The 22,356-nt window shown below is 32.2% G+C and overlaps 1 protein-coding gene across 3 annotated transcripts in view; it reads left to right on the forward strand.

The window, feature by feature from the left end:
* Positions 1-22,356, forward strand: part of LOC112688968 (E3 ubiquitin-protein ligase mind-bomb) — a 42,793-nt gene that overhangs the window by 13,095 nt on the left and 7,342 nt on the right. For all 3 annotated transcript variants that reach the window (XM_025562426.1, XM_025562427.1, XM_025562428.1), the window contains 3 exons: positions 1,297-1,592; positions 2,024-2,224; positions 3,444-4,009. In XM_025562426.1, the coding sequence (XP_025418211.1) occupies positions 1,297-1,592; positions 2,024-2,224; positions 3,444-4,009 (1,063 nt within the window). The remainder of the gene's footprint in view (positions 1-1,296; positions 1,593-2,023; positions 2,225-3,443; positions 4,010-22,356) is intronic.

A 22,356-nucleotide genomic window follows, 5' to 3' on the forward strand; every position in this document is an offset into this window, starting at 1 on the left:
CAATTGTAATTATTCAATTTTTTTTATTCGCATTATTCACATTATAGTGTGCCAAGGCAAGGCACACCCAGCACACCCCATAGAGTCGTCTATGATGGTTCTTGTATGAAAAAGTCATATAAAGTTTTTATTTTTTTCTTTGATTTGTGTTTATAATTTTTATTATAATTTATATTATCCAAAAAACCCAAGAATATTAAATAAAATACATACTTCAAATCAAAGTAAAAAATCATACAAAACGTTTGTGATACAGATAATAATAAAGTAATAATATTGGTTCATGATTTGTCAATGATAAAAATAAATTATAATAATATTGAAAATGTTGACGCAAAAAATGTTATCGGTATATTTACATAAATGGTTCCAACGGTTGTAGATAATAATGTTATTACTTACAATCATGCAGACTCTAAATAAGCGTGCAATATGAGGGGTTACCAACCACTATTTGAAATGTATAGGGAGAGTAAGAACTCACAGGGGGGCAGCCGCCTACCATGCCCCTCCCATAGTACCGCCTATGTTTATAATGTAAAATTATAATTTAAATTTTAAATTCCTTAAATTAAGAAAATAAAATTTTTATTTAATATTATTTTAGAAATGTCATGATTATGTTTTGATAATCGATAATTTTCTTATTACTTAATTTAAATATTTTATATTTATATTTTTATAATTTCTCTGATATGGCATAATATAATAACAATGTATGTGTAATGAATGAAAATACGGAAATGATTTTAAATTTACACCCTTGCACATAAAAAAGTTTGTTAGATTTATGTACTGTTTATTTTTATTTTTATTTAATCTTGACTTACTTAAGCAGGTTGAGTTATACATTTTATTATTATTATTATTGTCTGTAAGGTTAGAATTTAAGGTTAATTAGGTTAAATTTAGAATATAGATAATATTTAAAACAATGTACTTAGGAATTTTAATTTTTGAGAAAAATATATGAAATTAATGAATTTAAATTTTAAATATGGTTTGTATTAGCACTCTTATTACTTGGTACAAATATCAATAGGTAAATTATTATAGATTACTTGAATTATATTAATATAAATTGTTCAAATATCATCTTAACTTTAAAATAAATCTCATTTTAAATAATAATTATTTGAAACGTGTACAATATAGTATATAATTGATCAAAAATCTATTATAATATTAAAATGATGAATACTGTATGCAACATACTTAATTATTTTTAAAAATATATTTTAAATATAATTATATTTCTTATTTTAATTAATTCCTAAATGTTATTTGTTATTCTAGGAAGTCAGGAAGAATCTCAAAATGATACACGTATCAGATCAGCAAATGAAAGACAAGTTATAGGAAGTGAATTAGTGAGGTTGGCAGCTAATGGTGATGTTGAAAACTGTCGTAAGATTCTGGAAAATGAACAAAATTTTGAAGCAAATCAAGTAAATCAAGAATCCACTGAAGAACTGATACTGACCAACTTTGTAAGTGGCGGACACACTGCTCTTCAAGCAGCCGCACAAAATGGACATGCTGATGTTTGTCGGATGTTGATCAGGGAGTTTAATACTGATGTCGAATTCCAGGTATAGAGTAATACATTTATTTAATAAAAATATTATTCTCTAAGTATTTCATAATAATTTATAATTATTGTCTATTATATTTTTCAAATATAAATTTCAATGAGGATAAATATTAAAGTTAACTTATATATAATTAATGCTTTCTATGGTTTAACAAAAAAACATTTTTTAAGTTGTAAATTTAAATTGTGATATCATGAAAAACTCAGTGATATGTTGTAAATAATATTATTATTTGTTTATTGACTATATTATCTATTATATTGAAGTTAACACATTGGTATTTTTTTTTTTTTTTTATATGAAAAATTAATTATTGTTAATTTGTGTGTAAATTGATGGATAACTCAACATATTGGTACAATTTAAAATGTAACAAAGTCACATTATTCTTATAACGCTACTATTATCATTGTTTTTTTTCTTTTTAGGATAAAGATGGTGACCGAGCTATTCACCATGCTGCATTTGGCAACCAACCACATGTAATTCATGTATTGTGTGTTGTTTTTGATGCGGACATAAATGCACGGAATAAACGTGGTCAGACTCCACTACACATAGCTGTGAATCGTGGATATGCTTATGTTTGCCGTATGTTGTTACGTTTAAATTGCTTGCCAAATCTACAGGTTAGTGATGTTGGTTAAATTATTGGTGATATTTGCTATTCTGATTATGTGTTGGTGACATAATTGTGTAAAAATGTACATTGTTGAAAATATTTCTAAATTTTGTTTTTGGATATTCACAAGCTGATTTGTCATTTTTTCAATTAAAAATTAGATTTTAAATTACATTCTAGTTTACATACATAAATTGTATAGATCACTCCTATATGAAGAAATTTATAATATTAATATTTTAATGTTAATCTACTCTGATGCCTTTGAAATTTAATATCATATTACAGACAAATAAAAAATTAAAATTGATACGATTGTGTTATGTATTTTCGTTGTATATAATTTTCTTTATTATCTCCTTAATATTTTTATATTTTAAAACCAGGCAGTTGTTGGAAATGATAACATGATTTAAGTTGAAATATTACGAATTAAGTTTATTTTTTAAATAATTTTTAATAGTTTTTTTACAAATAAAATACAATAAACAGTCTTGTAACATAATATTTTATAGTGCCTTTGTTGAGTTCAGTATATAGCATTATTTTTTAATTTAAATTATAAAACATTTATAGAACTCCTTTTCAAGAGAAATACATAGTATTTAAGTTCAAATTTACAATATTTAGTTTAATATATATAAAAAAAAAAAGAAATGCATATTAATAGTTTTTTATTTAGCTTCAAATTGAAATGTGTTAAAAAAGTTATATTTTGTTAAATGATATAATTTTAATTGGAAGAAATATCTTAATTTTATGTCAATTAAATTGATCTATTTTTTCTGGATAACATCGAATGTTTTTTAATACCTACTCAATGGTTTTATTTTGTATTTTTTAAACCAATACCTACCTATAAAAAATAAAAATAATTAGTATTAATTATTAAATGTATAGAAGTATGTATTAAAAGTATTCTTTTTATTAGAATTGATATTTTATATTAGTTGTTTTTATGATTAATCACTATATAGTCAGTTTATCTATTCTATATATTATATGACATTCATTTTTTTATTAATTATTGTTGTTAGTTGTTATTGACATTTATTGAATAATTCGATATTTAGACTGATATTTTAAGTAATTAATTACAATTCTTAATTTAAATTAAGCACTCATTTTTAAATTATTTTTCTTAAAAAAATATTGAAAAAAAATATATTTTTCTTGTGTTCAACAAAATTTTAACAAATAGTAATTTTTTTTCTGTTTTACAAAAGGACAACGAAGGTGACACCCCGCTTCATGATGCCATATCCAGAAAACGTGACGATTTGGTAGCTATGTTGATGGAGGGTGGAGGAGGATGCATTGTGACCAATAATATACCATCAAGTACTGTGACCGCCGCTGTTCTAAATGGAAGTGAACGCGCTTTCGATCGTGGACAGCCAATGCCAAATCACGTTGAAGTGACCGTGGCTCCTGCTGCAACGAATACTGTGGCTGCAACAATAAGTAATACTGCATCTGTGAATCGAGACGAAAATGCTACATCGACAACGGTTACATCGGACATTAAAAGAGGAGTATCAATAGCTAGTGGTCAGAATGAAGATGCTACCGGGTGTTCTGCCTCTGTATCGTGTTCTTCTGCAGTGCCTTCTATGGCCATGGAAATGAACTTGAGTGATCACTGCAAAGCTAGTACACCAGCAGAATGTGCCACTAATATGAACGCCGAGCTGGGATATCCTGCTATAGGGTCGCCACCGGCTGACCTCATGGTAGTCAATACAAATGGGTTTAATCCGTTGCAGCACGCCGCACTGCGTGGTAATCCCGGGTGAGTGATAAATATTAATTTTATCAAGTAGAATTATAGCAATATATTATCGCTGTCGAAGTATGCAAACATTTTGAAAATTGACAAAATACTATGCTTCTTACGTGGATCTGATAAATAAGATATGTAGGATATTTTCCTAAAATGTGGCAATTTTAAGGAGGATTTTAGTATTTGGATATTATTTAATACGTATGACCTTTTATTTCATTTTCTATTGTACGTTTAAGGTATTACAGCCTTCAGGTATAGTAAGAATTAGAAAAATGCTTAAAGTGTCTAAGTCATCGGTCGTTGATTTTGATCGATTTGCTATGAAATAGAGAAGCAAATAGATCAGTTTAAAAATGTGTTGGTCATTTGTCTCTTTCATATAATAACATTTATTTCGGAAGGGTTACTTTTTGGAGATGATTAATTATTATTACAATTATGTACATTTATGTTCAACTTTTCAATTATTTTTAATTATTTATGTTAGTTCATATATGAACTTTCTTGTTTAAATGAAAAAATTAATTTTCATTAAAAAAACTGACGAAACATTCATTTTTAATAAAATATATATGTAGTTAATATAGCCACGTAGGAAAAATTTAAAATGTCGCCCTTAAATTGTTTGAATTTCTTACAAACACAATCGGTAGCAATTGCCCCACTGGGAGCGATTTGCGTTTTTACGATAGTGTGTAGCGATTTTGCGTTTTAGCGATTTTAACAAAAGTATGTAACTCATATGTAGTGGCCCCACTAAGCGCGTGCCGCGTGTCGCGTGTAGCTTTACACGCTCGGTAATCGCTGAAAGAACAAAATAGTTTGATATTCAGCAATTAATCGCTGTCAAAATGTCTTCCGCGTCGGTTGTGTCCGAACAAATAGCTGCCGCTGTCTTCGTACAGGAAGCTATTTGGAATCCTAGACACCCGGACCACAGTAATAGGACTAAGATTCAAAAATGTTGGTCCAACATTAGAAAGGATCTTGACATGAATGGTAATTTAATTAATTAATATTATATATTTTGATATATTAGCTAATATAGTATCATAGTATAATATAGTATATTAGCTAATAACTAATAAATATACTGAAGCTCTTAACTAGAGTACAAGTATTGCATTACTTTGGGGTGACATATAATTTTAAAGAAATTAGAGCTGCAAAATTAGATAAATATTGACAACAAATGACAATAATTACTGTTATGCATCTACTGTAAGTACTTTTTATTAAAAAAACAGTATTTCTCAGATCGAATGTTATAAAACTGAAAAGTGTTATAAATTATAATATTATACTGATGGGAGAGTGGATACCTTCATTAATTGTCAGAATGTCCAAAGAATTATAAACAATAAAATAATAATAATAATCTTTTAAATATCAAGTAAAGCAGCACTTTCAGCCAGCAACATTTTTCTGGACGTCATCTTAGTCGAGGATTGAATAAACAAATGAAAAATACACGAACACGCGCAACTAAAAATGCAGAAACGCATGTAAAATCGTTAAAGTGTCCCTATCAAAATCGCTAGAGGACATCGCGCGTGTAAAATCGCAGAAACGCTCGAAACGCAGAATCGCAGAATCGCTCCCAGTGGGGCCGTACCTTAATAGCAGTACGTTTATAATTTCATATTTATTATTAATAGATAAAATGGTATTAGCCAAGAATCGTGTTGATATGTTTTTCGTAGAAAAATAAACGCTTCTATACAGTGGCGTATACAGAAAATATTTTCGGAAGGGGCTACTATGGACAGAGTTAAATTATCACTGCTATCTAAGAATTACTGACAAGACACAGTAGGTACTTATTTGCATTTCATTTATAGAATGTCTCAAAACGGCTTGACGTTGGACGCAAATTCTAAATAAGCATAAAGTACCATTAAAATATAACATATGTTTAAAATAATTTTTAAGTTTTTTAAAACATTTCGGGTAGGGGGGTTGTAGGTCACTAGGCACCCTCCTATATACGCCACTGCTTCTGTAGGTTCTCCTAACCTGCCTTGTGCGATTTTCGTTGGTGTTGCATATATGCATGTACTCGGAATTAAATATGCCGGTTTCAAGTGAGTGTAAAGAGCTCAAAAAGTTAATAAAAAAAGATAACGGTCTAGTTATCCGAAATTCCCCATTTAGCGTTATCCATCGCAGGCTATACGTTATATCAGCGTAAGCGTGATTAATAGCAGCTTGTTCGATCGGTGGTGGCGGCGGTGGCAGTCACAAAGTCTGGGATGGAAAACAAAGAGGGAACACCGCCACCATGCGTAATAGATAGTGGCTTTGGTTATGAGTTATTGAAGTCGGGGGCAGACGCGTGACTAGGGAAACTTGCTTGTGGTGGAGAAGAAACAGTCATCGAGGAAAAAGAGGGAAGAGAGGGAGGTACATGAATATCGTACACTATTTTTTTTAAAGTCGCTTCTGCATTGCACCAGCAATGGGAGTTCTGGACTTTCACCACAATTCGAGTAGTGTATGGACTAACGCTGAATTGGCTCGCTTTCCAGAAGTTGGTCCTGCACGTTGGTCGTTGTCATCCTAATAAAGCAGCGGTAGTGTCGTTTGGCTGTACTGGTCATATGCTGATGGGAAACTATAATTTTGCCACTGTGTATTATAAACTTGAAGCATATATATAATTAGTTATCAACTTAGTACCTAACTTTATATGAACGCGATAAGCGGTAATGATAATAATCATTATCTGTGGCATTACATTCGAGACCATATGTGAGGGTCAGTGTTTTAAGGCAATAATCTATGACACATTTGTGGTTGTTGTATGCGCGTTTAAAATATAGTATTATCATTTGGATATGTCCTGATTATGACAATATATTTTTTTTAATATTTTAAAAATTTGTGTCATGATTATCTATGATGTTGCTTATTTTAAATCGTTAATTACAAAATAATTATACAAGTATATTGTTTAACAGATTTTTATTTAAATTCCAAAAAAGTTTTTATTTTACTACCATTGATTATTATTATTATTATTATTATTAAGACTGCACGATAATAGTTAAAGATTTCATATATTTTAGAGGCCTATGGTTTTTATTATATACCTACCATCTATTTTACTTGGTTGATTTAATCCCATGTATGGAATAAAATAAAGATGTTTTTGATGAATATTTAATTCATTTTTTTTGTCGAGCGATGTGTAACGAAAAAAATCAACTCCTTTTGCTATTCGAAAAATGACATGTGATGGTAAGGAGATCATCGAAGTGGAATATGAAATTTCTCTGTCGTTATTTAAGCTTGAGGATCCTTCGAGCATCAACTTAAAGGGGTAGTTATTAGCATCATCACCAAGTAATAAAAAATGTTCTATACGGGTTGAAAAATCAGTGAATTACTATACATATTAATAGTCCTATTCATAAATAAATATATTTTAAAGTCTATACGTACCTACTTAAATACATAATAAATAACTTGATCGATGTACATAAATATCTTATTTGTAGGACTGATTTAATTGCTAGAAAAAATCTGAAAATTTTTTTTTTACATGCGTAAATGTATATAGTCTTAAAATTATGTATTATCTAAAGTACGAAATTTACAAACAATCTTAATATTATACTTAATCCTATTGTGCATGTTAAAAATATGATTTGGTCGATGAATATATTTTGATCGTTGTTGAAATTGAAGCTTTTTGCGTGCCGGCTACAGCTGGTTGAAGGGGACCAAATGTGTTCGCGCACGGTAGCGGAAACAACAACGCCGCCGCCACCCCGGCAATGTGTGATAATACACATTATGATAACCGGGGAGAGGTCAAATGGATTTAAATTTGAAAATTAACAAATTTGTTTTTTCCATTTTACGTGTGCCACCGTCACCGCATGCGATTCAATTATCATGTGTATTTGGCCCGGATCCAACCAGCTACAGCTACACGCATCTCAGTAGAAAATGGTAGTCTCTCACCATTAGCTGCATTTACCACCATGTATTGTAGTGAATATCATACCGAAATAATAACTATATTAAAATTATTCTAAACTAATGTTATATGGGAGACAAACATATAGGACTAGTAAAATAATAATAATAATAATAATAATTAAAACTATAATATAGTATTATTAACGAAGGAATAATAATAACGTACAATATTTTTGATTCATAGTAATAATCACTGTCGTTGTGATCGTAGGCGATCTATTTATACAACAACAAAGTTACCTACCGGCTATACTATTACTGTCGTCGTAATATCCGTGCCAACAATTTATTTACGTATTATAATATAGTAGACACCACTTGATTTACAATAAATATTTTTAATAATAAGCCATCGCCGTATACTCGCGTACAATTCGTATTTAGAACTATTATAATTATATGAGACTTATAAGTAATATTATTTTATTATATTGTATACTACGGACATTACGACGATTACAACAATATTATATTCAGACCGTAGTGCAGGATCGACGTGTATAAATATCTGTTGCCCCCTCGTTTTTAGTGGCGGTGTTCCATCATCACGGGTGTCGCTGGCGTTTGCGGAAGATTGAGAAAGAGAGTGAAAAAAATAAAAATAAATTGAATCGCCGGTATTTTGTTAAGTTTGATGGGCCATGTCGAATTTATGCGCGCGTTTATTACTGAGCAAAAGGAAAAATATGATATTGCAACAGAGACCGAGTTCTATATATATTTGAGAGACAACTATTTATTAATGTACGCGCCACTAGTGCGTCGTCGTCGCGATAGCCGGCCGCGGACTGAACGGACGACTGAGGCCGCGGCGGCAAGACCTCTGGTAGAAACGGGAGCAGCAGCTCGGTGGTGGCGGCAGCGGCAGCGACGGTACGCTAACCAGCTAGCGTCTACGTGTTCGGATGGTGAAGGTCGGGGGTGGGTAACTGGTGCAGCGTACCGCTGCCACTGTATAAAATACCGTCGACGTATACTAGGAGGAGCATCGGTGGCGTCTGCGCATAGCGACGACAGTACTCGTGCCGCCGAAAATATCCCCGGGACCCGATCGGTCGGCTAGCAATATACGTTCGCGGGACGCGAGGCTGCAGCGGCGGCGGCTACTTGGCTGCGGCCCGAGCCCGGGCCCCCGGGCCAATCGGTCGACCACCACCGCCGCCGCCGCCTCGGAGCTAGCAGCCTGCGTGCGAGCCGTGTCGTCTACCTCTCGTCTCGTAGTGTGACGCCGAAGTGGTGTCGGTGCGGGGCGAGGGTGTGGCCCCCGCGTGGTTGCAACCCGCCGTAAGCCGCTGTTGTTTCCCCTCTGTATGCACGGTGTCTCTCTTCCACACACAACGACAACAACAATTGTCGCCGCCACCACTTCTGCAAGTTCATTTTTTGCGCCCGCGCACCAGTTAGTGTGTGTGCGTGTGTGTGTGGTGCCCGGCCAGCCAGCCGATCGACGGCCAGCGGGGGGTGTGTTTGGCCGGGCGAGCGACGTCAGCGGTAGAGATAGTGGTGGTATTTAAGCGCCGTGCCACTAGCTCGACGATGCAAGGGGGGTGATAATAGCGGCGGCTACTACCACTCCCTTCGTCTAGACCAGCTACCACCCTAGCCGATACGTACCCTTCGTAGCCTCCACACACACGCAGCCATCCCTCCAGCGTGGCAAAGTCTTCTCATCCTCTGATCACTCCGCCACTGCTTTTTGTCTGCAGCAAGGCTGCTATATATATGTGTGTGTGTGTGCGTATTTATACGGTTATATACGTTTATACTGAACACGTCGAGGATATATAGTTTGCAATCTCGTCCCACTTCATTTCTCCTCCTATGCCGTCGCAGCCGCCCATAGACTCGGGAGGGTGTTTTGCGCATCACCGGCGGCTTTCGGCGGCAGACAACCGACCGTCGGATGAACGGGCGAGACGAGGCGCGAATAATAATAATAAATCGCGCGATACCCGCTTCCCTGCGATGGCCTTTGCCTTTGCCGCCGCTGTTAATATAACTCGTTTTCTGCATTGCAAACGACCACGTTGCCCCGCCACCACAGAGATTTTCCCGATATAATACATGACGTTATTATTGTTATCGTTAAGTATTGTATTATTATCGTCGTTATATCGCCACTACCACAGCGCTTATACCAATTAATATTATGCATATTAATTGCGTGTCCACTAATTACCGCGTGCCACATAAATAAAATGTTATTATTATTGTTATTATAATTGGACATTGAACTTTAAACCTCGTTTTTCCTTTATAAACGCTATTTTCATTCGCCTATACAGCCGTCATCCACTACATATTACAGTATTCTGTTGTGCAACAGCAACGAAGCAACGTGTATTGAGTTCAATTAGTACGAAATATAGAGAAAAAAGCGTACCTAGTTTAATTTATATAATAAATAATAATAATATAACAAATTTGTATAATAAATTGTTAATTTTCTTTTCTAAAACTTTCTTTCCCTAGACTATTGTTATTTGTTAATATTTACTTAATTACTCTATACTCAGGATAAAGTTGTGTTCTAAATAATGCTGAACCATTTTTTCTACCCATCAGCTCTCCTTAATAGATTGTTAATATATTATGAAGAGAGATTGATACACGTTTTGATTCAGAAGTTTAAAAAAACATATTTGAAGGTGTATTAAATTAATTTAAAACGATTTAAAGAGATTTAGTTACCTATTTGCTTAGTTATTAGATTGTTTAAAGTACAAAATGTAGGTATGTTCAAAAAAATTTTCATAAAATAAATTTAGAATGTATTATGTAGGTTTAGTAGTAATATAAAATTTAATTATTACTTGGTTCACTATAATTTTTTTTGTATTGGTTTATTAATATCATTAATTATAGAATAAACGTTTATTCTATAATCATTATAATAATTATTTATATTTTTATGTTGCTTGTTCAGAATATAATTTATTTTTGTATTAAATTATCGGTTGTATTTAATTTTTAATTCTTATAATCTTAATTTAATTTTTATCTCACTGTAATAATGTCACATATGGGGCTACTAAAATAATAATAATTTAACTCTATTATATAATGGTTGGTGTCAGAAAAATGTTCATATAATACATTATCTTGTATAAGTATAAATTTAATAATAGTAATTCAATTGAGACCCGAAACAAATAAGGTTGTATCTTATTGTTTCCAACTTTCGTGATTGATTAAAATTGTTACATTTATTTTGTTATATAATTACTATTTAATACTTATAATATTTTTATGAAACCAAAAATAAGTATTTTTTCACAATAAAATCATTATTTCCAAATTTTTGTCTGATACATACAATCACTATGAATGACAAAAAAAAAAAAAAACAAAAAAAAAACGCCATTTGTATTATGGGTTTTTAAATTATATTTCAAAAAATAAAATTTATTTATTTCAATTTATCACCCTCCATTTTTATCTGTATTAACTTATTGTTACAAATTAATATTTAACTACTATATTACATTTTCTCTACAGTCATATTTAATAAATTACCGCTATAGTTTTTAGACAAATATTTCAGTTTTAAAATATTGAACAGTATTTATTATTTTTGTTAATAATTGTACTTTTAATTTAATATTAATTGATACCCAATATTTCAAAATATATAATGCTACATTTGTATTGTATTTTTGTATATTCTCTTATTACATAATTTTTATTGGTAATGGCTTTTAAGGTTTGATTAAAGCATAATTCATTGTATAACTGTTTAACATAAAATTGCCTTTTGAATAGACAAAAAAACTTTTTGTAATATCTGATTTTAACAATTACAGTTAATATTTACAATTATTCAATTTAAAAATAATTTATAAAAATAATGTTTACGCTCTTTTTTTACATTTATTGTATCTTTTTTGTACAGTAATTGAGTGAAAACTTAAATTTTGACATAAATGTACTTTAATCTTATATTTTTTATATATATATATTTTCCTATAAGTTATTAACAAACTAAAATAAGTACATCGCAAATATTTTTTACGAGTTACTGAACTTAACTGAAATAAATAAACTATAAAATAAAAAGACTTATGTTTACTAATATTTTGATTCTACGTGACAAAAGCCATTTATTGCAAAAAAGTAATACATTTTCTCAGGTTGGTAATATACGTATATAGAACGTTTTATACATTACACGTATAATATCCTACGTATAAAATGTATAAAATGTCTAAAACGTATAATACGGTTTGTTTTTGAAGTTCATTCTTAAAAATTAAACACAATTCCTATTTCAGATATTAAATAAAGTTTTTAAATTTTAATATCTACTTTAGTTTTTCGTTTATAATCTATTAATATAAAATATTAAGTGTTACAAATATCCCAAGTACAATGCATTTACTATAAATACGTCCGTGATAAAATAATGATAATTATTAACAATAAATTAATAGCACCACAATTGTTTATTTATAATTTATATTTCCTTATTTTATTGTATTTAAATTATAAATGCTATCTTGTTTATAAGGGATTTTATTTTTATACAGTATAAAACATAAGACGTATAATACGTGTTTTATACTATACCGTATTATACGTTTCAACCCTACATTTTTTTATAGTTTTGAAATAATCGTAAAATAGCAATCAAAAATCTCTTATTGTTTAGAGTCGTAGTTTACGGTGACAAAAATATGTTACTTCATACTAAGACAAATTTGACGTAAACTATATATTAAAATTTTACATTATTATTTAAATAATTGAGGTTAATAATCCGTTAGTATTCAATTGTTATTGGCAATAATAAACTTTTTCGTGTAGAGACGTAAAATAATGTTTTTCCTCCAGGTATTTTGACGGCTTTAATATCAACTGAATTTTGTGTCAATATACTGAAAAAAAAGGAGTTTTACAATTAATATGTCTTGTACATATTCTTTTGAAAAACTATACTGTTGGTTTTTGAATAATATGAACTGTACCTACAGTGCATATGTGATTACTAAATCAATAAATATCCGACCAAGTTCAAAGATTGAAGAAAAAGTAAACAATAAAAACTGTATTTCACAAAAATGTATTGATATACATAATTGTACTGTGGTAGATTGGTAAACTTCTTTATATCAAAAAAGAATAATGTTAATATTTTATAATAATTTTTTTACATGAAATATTAAAATTATTCGTAATATTAGTATATTATAATTTATTAATAAATTTTCATTCTTGCCATATTGTTATATGTTATATTATATAACTAATTAACCTCTATTCGTGAGCAATATAGATGTTTAATTTTCTTTTTACAGCCTTAAAATTGTGGTTACTACATGAACATAATTATTTCGTAACCTTTCAATTCATCATGTACACATTGTTTTTTCGTATTGTTCTTTCCAAAAAAAATTCTATTAATACACATTTTAACTAATTTACAAGTATTATTTTTCAAAACTATTTACAGTTATGTAACAGTCATCTTATATAAAAATATTTATTGTTTTATCTATTACACACTTTTAAATTAATTTATTTAATGGACGTTAGTCCAATTTTCATATATATATAAAGTATAAAAGATAAAAATGAATATTAGTGATACATACATACAAGATAACATGATAAATTATTTCAAACAATAAAAAAAAAAAATAAAGATGACTATAAAAGTCTATAATAATAAGTATTAGGATATTAAGCGATAGAGTAAAAAAAATCTAAATTATTCACTGAATTCCCATTAGACAATAAAATATTTATAGGTGTACAAAACATATTATTTTGAGTATAGGGTTTCCTATAAAATAATGAATTAATAATTATTTTAATAAATTGTGTGAAAATGTGACTTTTTAATGTTATTTAAATGAGATAATTTCTGGATTAAATTAAAATTAATTAAAATTAGGATTTAAAAATAAAAATAAGTATAAAATTTAAGTTAATGCGGTATGATCACATAGGATATCACGCACTTATGTATTTATTTATTTATTGTTCGCTGGGGATGTTGAGGATTTGTACGTTGTTTAAATATGTTAGTAAACTAAAAATGAAATGCAGTATACACATAATATCCAAATAATGTACAATTAAGGATGGTAATCGTGAAATAGTGTTGAATATTTTAAATGTGCATTTTTTTAAGTTAGTGAGCCTCTTAGCGACATTAGTATAATTTAAACATGGGCTAATCAGAAGTAATATGTATGTTTATCGATGTGTCGGTGTGGAAAACGATGACGATAAAAACGGCCGTCGCCACTACTCTTTTCGTGTTTGCCGTCGTCGTACAGCGGCGGCGTTGAAACAATACAACGGTTATTCGCTGTAGCTTACAAGCTTCCCCCGCCGTCGCCGAGCAGCTTTCCGTTCTACGGACCCGGGCCGCCATCGCCCTCTCTCGCTCGCCCACCACTGTAGCTTTGTCCGCCCGCCAAACCCAATCATACCGCGTTGGCGGCTGTTTACTACCACCACCGCTGGTGCAATCGATACCGCCGCCGGCGTTGTCGTCGCTGCCGCTTTATGGGATGGGCCCTCGTGCGCGCGCGTAACGCCACCGTGAACCGTTCCCTACCCTTCACCCCTTGATCCAAATGCCGCTTTCGACGTCGGATTAGGCGGCAGCAGAAGGCAAGGGGGATATAAACTCTGCGGCGTTAACGACGCGCCACCGCCACGGTCGATTTTCGCGGACGAAACGAAATTCCGCTGCTCGTTGTCGTCCTGTTCCTCCAACTCCTACTACTCCACCTCCGCCATAACTTCTTACTCCTCCACGCCCATCCTCTTTCTTATTCTTCTCCTCGTCTCCTCATCGACGACAACGCGCGTGATTATAAATACTTCCGCTAACGTCTTCCACCGACCTCGTCTGTTTTGTCACGCCGTATCCGTATCGTTGCCGCACTGAGCACTCGTATCCATATAAACTTTTCTAAACTATATACTTGATGTACTAGACCCGGGAATGTTATACGTATACATATTGAAAATGTAGACTTAGCTCGTTCGCCATGATGTTTTCGGTTGGCGAACAAGTTAATTGATATATTCTATGTAAATATTGTATACGATTTCGCTTACGATTTTTTACTTACGACTTTATTTATACACCAATTGTATGTATATTAAACATATGTGGTAACTATAGTGTAAACTTTGATAATATCGCACTCTTCTATGTGTATCAGTGGTGGTGACACCAGTTTATAATTATAATTCTAACGTTTTAAGTGCCATAGGCCTCATATTATCCACGACCCCATTGAAAATGGTTATTACTTCAAAGTAATTGTCCTATATATAAAATGTTTTTTATAATACAATTTAATAGTGATAACTAATGATATTACTATATTTAGAAACGCCATCCCTTTGTAAAAAATGAATAGTGCCTACGTGGACGAAACCTCTAGATATTGCTATAACTGTTTGCACTTAACTAAATAAAAGCACTCTTCAGCTGCAGTGGATTTGCGACAGGGTTATTTACAAGAGGCAACCATGCATTTTTGGTTCATGCCCACCCTTTAAAAATGTATTATGTTTTTATATTTAATGTAACGTCTTCATTTCTACCATTAAGTAATAACTGGAAAACTGGTACTTAACCTAGTTAACTATACCTAATAATAATTTATAACAAAAAAATACCGGAATGTTCTGTAACAAATATTGGTATTAGGGAATACCCACCACCCCTTTAATAATTGACATAGGCAATTATCCGTTTTGGGACCACGTTCACCACGTCACTGTTCAGCAATATATATGTTAACTTATTGTTATAGTTGTAACGTTTCAATTGTAGCATCCTCGTAGGTACTACCATTGATTATAAATACTACTTATAATCAATGGTACTACCAATTTTTATAATAGGATGGTGTATCTATGTTTTCTAAAATCGATAATGAGAACTGGTATTACAAAATATATGTAATTTATATATTAAACAGTATAGCTTGGGTATAAAATCAAAAGTAGTGTTATATATTTTAACAAGTCATTAAACGTTTATTGAAGCCTATTAATATTATATTATAGACACATGCGATTACCCGAGTACCCGATTCATAAGCCCGATAGATCTGATAATTAATATTGCAATACCTCGTCCACCGGGCGCTTTGACAGACCACTTAGAAATGACAGTGGAATCATTGCGTATATTATTATGGTGATGTGTTGACAAATGATCGCGCTAATTACTAATACAACATAAAATTAAAATAGTAGGCATATATTATAGAACACTGTTGACATTATGTTATTAAACATCTACTAATTAACAAGTAATATTATAATTATGATTGTGTATACTCGTATTATTATTATTATTGGATACAAATATGTTTGGGCTTATCCGGCGCCGAGAAGTGTCGCCCGGCCCGTCGCTCCATACTTCTTTACATTCCATACGTCGTCAAATTCGGCCAAATGGCACGCGTACACTATGCGAATATACAAGAAGTACGGAACTCTGGTGCCGGGTAATTATTATTTGGTCTCTGGATTCTGCAGGACTGTGGTTCCTGTTGTCCCCGAAGACATTTTTCAATCACTGGTACACAACATGCCGTCCCGTCTCTGCGCCGCCTAAACACGCAACGAATAACAGCTATGCAGCAACGTCTTTGACCTTCTCGCGGTTTACGCACGTCCGTGCCCGGCGGCAGAGACGGCGATTGATCGTCTCTAAAAATAAAACAGCTCGCGTATAAACTATTATTAGACCTACCGTAGGAGATGCGAGCCATCCGTTTTTCCGTCTTCGCCTTCTCCTCCCCTACATCATTCGCTCAGCGTGTAGCTTGCCAAATTTGTGCTGCCGGCGGCTACCGTCGCCTATTATCTATTTATAACGTATCACTGCCCCCGTAGCCGTCGCAATGTGTAATACGTTTAATTACATTGTTATATTAACTTCGTGTGTACATTATAATAATACACTATACAGGACGCGATTACTGGAAACGCATTATTAATTATAATCACTGTAAAACATTATCTACAACAATCGTCGTCTTGGAGTGGTAGTGCAGGGGAGGCTTGTAAATGTACGCCACCGCCGCATGTATAGTCACCGGGCTAAACTCCTCGTGCGTGTGTTTTTTGTAGTGTGTTCCGTGTACCGATTAATCAAATCGAATACGCACCGTTGTCGCCGTGTTATATACAGCAACGGTGCGTATAATTACGATTCAAAATTGCGTTGTAACTTATGACATGTGTCTATATGTGTTTTATGCGTTTGTGTGTTGTGTTGTTTGTGTAGATGTTTGCAAGTGTCTGAGTTATGACGATAGTATAAATATGATTCCGGTGAGTCTATACCACAGCGCGCCACGTATTACACGTATTACGACCGAACAACAATGTTTTAAAATAAAAATAAAATAATAAAACGTTAATATCGTTGGTAATTTGACTTTAGTCGTTGAAATTAACAGTCGAAATTTGAATAGAAACACATTTGATGATTATTTTAAAATATAATATACTCGCGGTATACAAGATAGCGCTATTATAAGGAAGTAGTGATATTATTGTTCAACAATATATTACTTATATTTTTTCCGTCACTGTAATCGTATCAATCGTTACCAGTTCCCGTCGCTACCGGTTCTTGACATGTTACTGCTACCGTTGATCTTGTCACCACGCTGTTTTCCTGTAGTTTATAATGTTAATGCTGTTGTATTCTTTACCAAAATTCCGTCGTTCGTTCTTGTCATTACTGTCGCCTGTGTCGTTTCGCTGGTTGGACCGCTGGCCACTGCCGATGCTCGACTGACGCCAAAAGCTCGACAACCACAGCACTTATACGAGCGGTCCATCAATCTTGGCACAGCCATCAGGTTCTGTTATACAGCACCGGTAACAACCATCGACCCTCATCCTCTCCCACTACGACAGAATTAGACCGCCTTCGTTGCGGCTTCTACCGCCATATATATATATGCATATTTGGGAGTGGGTACGGTAAGAATGCGATGCCGTCGCCGCCACTACCTCATGTGTGTTTATAATAAGCGCAGCACACATGGCACACGTGTCTACGATTGTGTTTTACGCGAAGTCCCACCATCACCCGGCCACCGCCGGTGGTGGCATTGCTCCTGCAGCAGCAGCCACCAGTCCCGTTCTATAATAAAATCTCCGCACCGGTCCCCCCCCTTCTACCCGCCGCCACAAGCGAGCGCCAAGAATTATCCGTCGTGTTGGTCCTTCTTGGGCAGCGATAGCAGCAGCAGCAGCAGTAGCAACAACAGCTGCAGCAGCAGCATCCATGATCACCACGAGTCCCTCCCGCCGCTACTGCTCACCATTTACGGTAATCTTTTCGGAGTCGGGCGGTTCGACCGTGCCCGTGCAACACCGCTACCCCGCCATCGCGTCTATTAATAACCGCCCGTTCGACGTCGCCGTCGTCCATTAGATCTCCGCAAGACTTCTGCGCGTATACATAAGCTGCCGTACCCGTTTCACGTGTACCGTTGCACCGTTAACCGATCCCGTTGTCCCCCGGGTATATTTAAAACGCGAGTAGACGCGGCGAGTGGGTACGGCGGGGGCAGGAGGGACACGTGTGTTCGCGACGTCCCGGTGAAATACAACACCGCCGCCGCTGTCGTCTCGTCGTAGGAGCATCGGCAGCAACCCGCGCGTGCACCTCGTCGTAGTTACGCTCGCGCCGCCGCACATGCATGGCCGGGATCGCTTGAATATCATAGCCGAACGAGTATGATTTGTTTCCTCGTATCGAACGAAATATTGAAAACGCTTCGCAGCCCGGTAGCCAGCTACTCCATAAACGTCACACGATCCGAAACGAGTATAATATTATTGTCACCCCCGTCCAGCGGCACAATATAATGTACACAAACGCGCGCGCGCACTCGTGCACACGCTCGGCTGCGCGACATGGCGTCCATTTGCCGGTTCCGATGTACAGTTTCCGCAATCGTTATAATATTTTATGCTCGCAACGTTATTCACGACCATTTCGTTCGTTGAAAAGCTGATTTAAAAACTTAATCTATAAGCTTCTGAAACAGTTATCGTGCGTTGCGCATGCATTTGAAAATGCATGAACATATTATACTTTTAAATCGTTAAAATTTTTAGCTCCGCATCAAAATTTGAAGTATGCATCATAAAATGTTTGTTTAATCTAAAATTCGTATTCATCTCAAAATATAAATGTTCATATAAATATTGTTGTTATTGCTTTCTATGTATTTTATATACATCATACCACCAATAAATCGTGTATACGTTAAAGGCTTTGCGGTTGTCCATAAATACTATACGGTACACTGTATTAGCTCTTATATCAATACAGAGTAAAATTATTATTATCTTGCAATTATTTATAATCCGTCATGGATTACGGTTATGTCACAAAAATTAATCTCTAGATTTAATACTATTAATTACAACGAGAACAATATAGCCGTATTACATACAGTATTCGGATTAGATAATAATTTTTTACCTAGATAAAGATAATTCAACTCATATGTAATTAGATAAAAAAAGATATAGTTTTTGAATAAGTGCGAACCTAACATTATACTTATTATTTTTATTGTTATTTTGTTGGTGCTTTATAGTATAATAGCAAATTTATATTTATCAAACAAAAACTATCATTTTTTTTAGGATTTCTTAATTATTATTTGTTAATGAAACAATGAATAAAGAACAGGTAAAAATAAGTAGTATTTTTTTTATAAAATATTAATATTAATAATGTTATAATAATAATAACAATTATTATTTAGCAATTTCGTCATACTTATTAATTATTTTTCTTATTTTTTATTTAATACTATATAATAATGTCTTTGAACATTTCAGCAATGCGATTAGATTAACAATACGTATTAAAATTTAAGCAGTTTTAACTATCACGCAATAAATATAAATTTAAATAAGGAAGCAAGAGAAATTAATGAAATTGAATGAAAGTAATCTATTAATAGTTAAATTATAAATTAAATATTTATTGTGTGACATTCAATTTATGATTATCTATAACTTATAAGACAAATTTAATTAATAAACCAATAAACGGCAAGCGTCCATTCTTAGTATAGTATATTTGCAATTTTTATTTATAAACAATAAGCATATGTATTTATCTAGATAATTAAAATATTCATCTAAGATTAATATTAAGATATGTTGTATGTTACAACTTGTAACTATTTATCTAGATAAGTTCGAACACTCATTATATATAACACCGTTTATTTTTTTAAATATCTATACTTTATTAAGAGTTTTTGAAAATGTTAATATTTTTGCTTGAAACGCTTGTATTTAAATTAAAAGTTAAGATTGTAATATTTTTTTATTTATTTCCGACATTGTAAAAATAATGACACAAAATCGGCGTTATACCAGTATTGCATCTGTATAACTCATAATAATAATTACTATACAATCAAAATATTACAAATTACAAATTCAAATTACACACACATTATTGTTATTAAAAAATTTATTTGTTATACAAAAAAATGAAGAATAAAAATTATAACATTCAAAAAATATTTGGACTAATGATTAATGAGAAATTATATTTTTCAGTTTTGAAAATAAACTCTACCAATGTCACTAATATTTTATTTTCCAACTGATACCACTAGAGACATACTCAATTTTTTTTTTATACGATGGTATGTAAATCATTTTACTTGCATTATAAAATAAAAAAATTTAATACACTGGCTATAAAAAAACAGTTACGGGAAAGGATATGACATTCGCATACTTCTCTTTAAGTACATCACGTTATAGCTGTTGTAACGTATTTGATACCACCGGTGTGGCTTTTGTTTGATAAATTGTTAATATAAAAATATTCCAGAATAAACGTAACCCCCTGAGTATTCATAAAATATTTAAAACATCACTCGAATTACTTTTACAGCTTAAATTATGTAATAAAATCATATTCGAATTTAGAATAGGTACACTTTAAAAATAAACTTTTTATGTATTAAAGAAATATTCATGATTTCTAATGAAGATAGATTTATCTTAATTATATTGTAAGTTAAATGTTTAAGTTGATGATCAATATAAGTTAGATGTAAATGTAAGCTATAAATATAGGCAATAATTCGAATTTTATATTTTCAATTTGTATTCAGAATACAATAATGATGCATTTAAAATATTTTGAATTTAATTAAATTTTAAAATAAAAATATTCTAACTGTTATAGAGTACTTACTTAATACTGTAAAATTTCGTGCACATGATACACGTGCAGACCACGTTGTAAAAAATATGTCTAGTGTTTATATATTTCCTGTCACATTGGATTATGTAGTATAATTTATTATTATTTAATTTTAATCAATGATGTTGGGGGTAATATACTAATATCAAAATATCTAATTTTGTATTACTTTATATACTATTTCAATTTGTTATTTGAATGATTACGAAGAATATTATTACACAAAGTTACAATGCTATAATCGTCGTAAATATTAATTACTGCAGTTCGTGAAAAGAATCACATTTGAGTTTATAGTTTGAATTTTTTTTGATACAATTCTATGGTTAGGTTAACTTTCATCAAAAATGATAGAGTTTTAACAAAAAAAAAAACTTGTGCCGATTCGGGTGACGGTCCTGTAAAATCGAGATTCGTTAATAGTATTATTCAATAGTATAAACGCCGTCACCATCACCACTGTAGGCTCACCCCGTTCCATGACTTTCCTCCCTATAACTGATGTCATCTTTTTCCAACCTCTGTTTTAATTTAGTCAAAATGTTTTCAACCGTTATAATCACGGATAATTGATTGCTGGTTAGTTGATTAACCCACAAATTAGACACACGATTAATACGGTAAATGTGTGACCGCGCCGTCGGTAATGTGTATAGATGCTGTGGTTCTTAGTTGTTTAATTAAAACTTCAAAAATATTGTTTGTAAACAATAAAAAGCTAGTAGAATTGTTTGTAAATATATTACAAGCGAACCCGAAGATAATGAAGAAGTATAAAATATAATGAAGACCGCTTCTTACACATTTCTCGTTTACAAAAAAGTGGGTTCTTTTAACTGCTCACATAATTAAATTTATAATAATAGCCACATTTGTTATATTTAAAAATAAATATAAATATTTTAGTACAATTTTAAAATGTTAATGGTTTATTTTTCTAAAACTGTTGACAGTAATTTTTTAATTTCATAATATTATTGATTTTAAGTAATTTTATTTGATGTGCAAAAATATTTCTGGTCCGTATGTATTTGTAGAAAAACAGATTCAGTATGTTTAGCATTTCTGTCATTATATATATTTATATATATAGAAATGTTAATAAATCATTATACTT

Source organism: Sipha flava, unplaced genomic scaffold (genome assembly GCF_003268045.1).
Source record: "Sipha flava isolate LNK unplaced genomic scaffold, YSA_version1 41_pilon_pilon, whole genome shotgun sequence".
Lineage (NCBI taxonomy): Eukaryota > Metazoa > Arthropoda > Insecta > Hemiptera > Aphididae > Sipha > Sipha flava.